At 49.0% G+C, this 5948-nt stretch overlaps 1 protein-coding gene across 1 annotated transcript; it reads left to right on the top strand.

Annotated features, from left to right (window-relative positions):
• The first annotated feature begins 902 nt into the window (after positions 1-902).
• LOC119304193 (F-box protein At4g00755-like) lies at positions 903-5347 on the top strand. The gene is made up of 5 exons (XM_037581369.1): positions 903-1234; positions 1357-1773; positions 2842-3020; positions 4016-4134; positions 4615-5347. The coding sequence occupies exons 1-5, from the start codon at positions 1087-1089 to the stop codon at positions 5108-5110; spliced, it is 1359 nt and encodes a 452-aa protein (XP_037437266.1). The 5' UTR covers positions 903-1086; the 3' UTR covers positions 5111-5347.
• The last annotated feature ends 601 nt before the right edge of the window (positions 5348-5948 follow it).

Below are 5948 nucleotides of genomic sequence, written 5' to 3'. Positions count from 1 at the left end.
CACAAAACACCGTGAAGGAAAGAAGAGCATTAACCATTTTGCAAAAGAAACCATACACCATTTTCCGAGATTTGAAGAGATATCATGGATCCGGGGGCACAATGAGAATGCCCTTCGGTGGCGCCGGACCAGATGTCATGAAACAGAGAGAGACCAGAGAAATGATATTCCAGCCCGTCACGCCGGAGAAACAAAAATTATAAGAACAACCAAAACAGAGGGACGGGTCCCCACTTCTCTTACCGGGACGAGACCGTCAGACGATGAAGACGTGGGGATTCAATGCGTTGGCGTTAGGGAGAGCTCTGGCAGTGACGGCCCATTGGGTATGTCACAGTATTGGAGGGAATTTCCCGATAACCCCCCCTTTAAACTCTTTGCCTTTTTTTTAACACAGTACATACACAAGCGCTCATATATATACGTGCGTACGCTCGTCCTTATGAATGCAAACACACATACACCTTATTAGTATAAGCACTTGCGAAAAACTGAGTCAACATATCATCTTTAAGATTTATACACGCATCATCGAAAATCCTGAAATAAATTTAGAAAAATACGAGTGTGGAACGGAACTGGGCCGTGGCGAAAATGCGCGAGCGGCGGCATCTTTCCCCCACCGAGCGCGCGGAGAGACGGAGAGATACACCCACGCCAAGGGCGCGGCGCGGGCTGCCCGGGCCGAACCGAAACGGCAAAGGAGGCGGAGACGGGGCGCGGACCCGGCGGACGGACAGGCACGAGCACATCGCGGGCGCGGCGCCGTGCCCGGGACCGCCCGCCAACTCGGCGTACACGTGGCGTGCGGACCGGCGGGCGCAGCCGGACACGACACACACGCACACGCGACGCGCCGCAGCAAAAGGCGCGGGGCCCTCGCCCTCCCTCCCCCGCAAAACCACCAAAAAAAACCAGCGGCCGCCTGCCCCTCCCCCTCCGCAGACACACAGGCGAGGCGAGGCGAGCGAGCAACGGACGGAAGCAAACGCAAAGGGGGAGGGAGGGAGGTCGGACGCGCCCCGCCGGTTTTCGTCTCTCCGTTCATCCCGCTCGCCGTCGTCGGGCGGCGGCACCACCACCACCATGGCCATGTCCAAGCCGCAGCAGGGCGACCCCGCCGGCTTCCTCGACCTCGTCGGCCCGGACCTCTCCGCCTGCGTCTTCGCCCGCCTCCAAGACCCCGCCGACCTCGCCCGCGCCGCCACCGTCTCCCGCCCCTGGCGCAGATTCGGTTCGTTTCCTTTCCCTCCCCGCCCCTCCCCGCACTCTCGCCGTACATACATAATTCCCTTGCTAGAAATGGATGGATGGATAGATGAAAACCTCGCCCTTTCTTCTTCCTCCTGCGCGCAGTCGAGGGGAACGGCTTCCTCAAGAAGGTGTGCGTCCGCAAGTTCCCGGAGCTGGCCGTCCTCACGGCCGCGGTGGAGGTGCGCAGATCGCCCGACCCCGCCCCCGCCCCCGGGCCCATCGGCGGCGGCGGCGGCGCCGAGGCCAACGAGCACAGGATCTACTCCCACCTCTACGGCGCGCTCGTCGCCGCCAGCCCCCCCGTCGACTGCATCCTGCACTGCGTCGGCGCCTCCAGCACCGACAACTTCCCCGACGAGACCATCGACAACACCCTCGAGCCGCAGGACCGCGTCAACAACCGCTTCTCCTACTGGTCCAGCGCCGGACAGGACGACCCCGACGTCCCCGAGACGCTCACCTACAGGCTCGTCTCCGACATCTGCGTCGTCGATGAGATCAGGATACAGCCCTTCAAAGGTAGTCTCTTCTCTTCTTATATATAAACAACTCTACATAAGGTGACTGACATCTGAAATTCGCCGTCAGGTTAATATTGCGGCATCAGTCATTTCATTTCTGTGTGTGCGTATGCTGTCGGATGCTTTCCAGCAGTGAATCGGACCATTTCGTCGTGCCGGGTTCTTTCCGACAGTGAATCGGACTGTTTGTTGTGTCGGATTCTTTCGGACCGTGGATCCGACCATTTCGTTGTGACGGGTTCTTTCCGACAGTGAATCGGACCGTTTCGTTGTGTTGGATTCTTTCGGACCTTGAATCCGACCATTTCGTTGTGTCGGGTTCTTTCCGACACTGAATCGGACTGTTTCGTTGTGTCGGATTCTTTCCGACCGCGAATCTGAACGATTTGTCGTTGGCAATAAATAACCTGTTGATGGCTGTTTCATAAAGAACAAATTGATCCAACGGGTCATCTAGGTTGACACTTGCCGACAAATGAGTCCGTGCCATTATCGAAGGCGTGAAATTTTAGGTTTGAAACTTTGCATAACTCTACATCCAAAACGACACGTGTAAAGGGGATTTTAGAAAAGACTAGCAATCTTGTTCCGCAAGTTGGCGCAGCTACAGGATCTGGTGAGGATAATTAGGCAATTGGCAGAGAATGATAAGGAATATAGGCATTGATGTCAATAGGATTCTGAAAGTCGACGGATCTAGTTTCATGGAAATTATGGGGTGGCCAAACCAGGGATATACAGTTTTCAGATCTGCCTATAAATGGAACAGTATATTTAAGTGTAGAAAACTTCTTAGCTAGCCAGACCAATCTACCCAATGACATTACGTGGATCGGTGACTAAGTGGTTTACCTATTGTAGTCTTAGGTAGAGCTAAATTAGGTTAAAAGAAGAGGTCCATAACGCCACGTAAATTGAAGGCTATATTTGGTTAATACTCCCAGGTGGTTGAGCAATTTGCAAAGTAATGTATTTTGTTAAACATATGATATTGTAAATTTTCTCCCTTGGTTATATTTATCTTGTCGGATGATTGATTACATTGCTTTTTGTTTCAAATTGCCAGCTTTCTTTCAGATTGGGCATCCTATATACTCTTCAAAGATGGTGCGGTTCCGGATGGGCCATTGCAAACTTCCTCGTCCATCAGAGTCATTTATCACAGATGATGATGATAACCAAGCAGTAATTGCTGATGAAAACTACATCTGGACTTACACCTCGCCTGAGTTCCTTATGTTACAGGTGATTTTGTACCTTCTCTCTTGTTGACCTATCTACAGATTAGCAAATTGACGAATTCTATTATTAAACTATTTATAGCCATTCCGCGGCCACGATCAATTTCTTTAAGTGGAAGATATTATTGACTTCATTTCATAAATACTGGTCATATCTTACCAAAAACAAATGATGAACTACTTTCGCATTTTGCGCCTGCACACTTTCCCTCAATATTTCTGTAGCTTCACATCAACCCAATCACATTAACATTTTTTAACCTACACCAACCACACAATCATGAGGGGCATGAAGCTCTCAAAAAAGATTGCCTAAATGGCTAAATAGACACACATTGTTAAAAATGCCAAGTACTGTGAAACCGAGAAAGCTACAACCTGCATCCTGGTGTAAATAGCAAAATGTGTATGGTCTCAGAGCCCAATTTTGAAAATGGTTTTGTTTCACAATTTCAATTGAATTTATTATTGCTTGAGAGATCATTCATGTAACCGTCTTGCAAGCTATATTGGGGCAAGCAGATTGAGGAAGAAGGCAAGGAGGAGAGATTACTGTACTAAAGCAAAGGATCTGCTGATTAGTTCAGTTCAGACATGGTAACTGCAGAGCGCAGCAGTTGCACCTTCCAGACCATAATAGGAATTGGCAGAATTAGGAAGGGTCAATTATATGTAGAATCCAAGCTAACTCATAGTGCTTTGGATGCTACATTTGAGATAATAAAAGTGTCCTTTATCGAAAAATATGTACTCCCTCTGTTCCCTAATATAAGACCTTTTAGCTTTTTCTTGATTCGTATGTATCTAGACACATTTTAATCCCTAATGTAAAACCAGTTAAGGACCGGCCTGGTACCCAATATCAAGCATGGTTTTTTTTCCCCAGCTGGATGCATTTTTTGCGTCATGCTATCAGGGATATTGTATTGAAAAAGTAAATCAACATGCTGTATTGATGTTGCAATGAACTTACTGATGCCATCTAATTTGGTTTTACAGGAAAATAAACTGCAGACGTTTAAACTCCCGCACCCAGCCCTGTGCATTGGTGGTGTAGTAAAGATTGAGCTGCTGGGAAGAGTGCAGAAACAAGCAACAGATGATAGGTATTACATATGGTAAGTTGAAAATGATATTATGCAAAGAATATGGCATGGTTATTCAAATTTGGAGATTAGATGTAATTCCAGTACTGTCAGGCTGGGTCAAGGCAAGTTTTGGCTTGTCCAAACATTGGCCAGCCAAATTTTGGCTGCCAACCAAGAATGTCAGACTTATTGTTGTTCAGTGCCACCTTAAACAATGAAATTGTGCACCTCGCAGCCTTATTTTTGCTAAATGATGATTACCATGCAGTTTGTCCTTGCACTTGGTTCTTTTCCGCATATAAACTTTTTGTGGAGCTTGTGCAGCATTTGTTGCCTGAACATAAACACATGCAAATTCCCAATGGTGTATATCTTATGACATGCTATCCTGACACCCTGAAGTAGAGTTTGCTCTAAATATATATGTATGTTCTTGTAACATTTTCTTCGGTATGTAGTATGTACATCCACAACTGCTTACTGACCTATCTCCATTTTACCTGTTCACAGCGTCTGCCATGCTCAAGTGGTCGGGCGTTCGCTCTCACCAGTGTTCATGGTCGACATCAACGACTCGGCTGGCTACTCCATCCTCAAGCACCTGCCAGAGGCCAAGAACCTCAGCGTGGAGGAAGTGATGCAGGACAGCGCTAGTGACTCGCAGGAGTGGAAGGACGCTCTGGCCAGCTACAGGGAGACGGGGCATCTGGCCACCGCCCTCATGAACGTGCTCCACGAGGGGGCCGCGCACCCCGCGCAGGACGCGCAAGGAGATGCGCCGCACTTCCCGCATGGAGCGGCGCTGCTGCAAGAAATCCAAGCAATGCAGGGAGATGCGAACCTCATGCAGCAGCTGCAGGTGGATGCGCAGCTCCTGTATTTACTGCAGGACGGTGTGCTGCAACTGCAGGATGATGTGCTGCAAGATGAAGATGGTCTACAGGCCATGGACGAAGATGATGATGCGGACGGCGGCGGCGTGTCGGACAACGACCCCTTCGCCTAGGCACTCCATTGCTGGCTGGGGTTGCCGCGGCTGATGCAAAGAGAGTGAGAGAGACCGTTCGTTTGTTGTTGTGAACTAGTGGACCTGTGAACCCTTGTATGAACTAGCCTGGGGTGTATAGTTGAGAGTATACAGACAGCTGTTGTGAACTTGTTGTGGTCGTGAGTGGGTACAGACAGGGTTTAAAGAGTTTGAAGTCATGGTTTGCGACTTTGGTTAATCTTGGGAGTGCTGATATGCTGTGGTCCGTTCTGTGTTCTTGGTTTGTTGTTTCGTCCATGATGCTGCATCCGTGTGATGGATAAGGCAAGGGCGATGGAACCTGTTACTCCGGCGAACTAGCTGGGTGGTTGCCGGTGGCAGTCGTCGACCAAGTTAACATGGTATAATTGCACGCTTATACTTAATCCTCCTTGACCAACCTCTCATGACGAAGGAAATATCTAGTGCTAACACTAATTGAAATTGTTGTTTCTTAACAGAGACAAAAGGCCTGCCTCATTCATTAACCAGAAAAAGATTACATACTTATAGGGATTACTCTCGCGGCATGATGGTGCTCAAGTATCTAGCCCCTGTGGTGCCCAAAGCTTGGCCTCATCCTGAATATGCATGAGAACGTAGAAAGGTTGTGTCCCTTTCTTCGTGAAAACTCCAGCCCGTCTCTCGTTGCAAATGACTCAATAGACAATCATAGTGAGAGAAGCCATGGCCATCCGGTTTGCGGTATTGGGTCTCAGACACGATGGTCCACCAACTCTTGGCAATGCAACCGACCACTCATCGATTCATTTCTAGAGCCCCTAATCCGAGCCAATCCTTGACCATTCTCCAAATG

The sequence above is a fragment of the Triticum dicoccoides genome, chromosome 5A (genome assembly GCF_002162155.2).
Source record: "Triticum dicoccoides isolate Atlit2015 ecotype Zavitan chromosome 5A, WEW_v2.0, whole genome shotgun sequence".
Classification (NCBI taxonomy): domain Eukaryota; kingdom Viridiplantae; phylum Streptophyta; class Magnoliopsida; order Poales; family Poaceae; genus Triticum; species Triticum dicoccoides.
The sequence above is the reverse complement of the archived record's forward strand: the minus strand, read 5'-3'. Positions and strand labels throughout refer to the sequence as shown.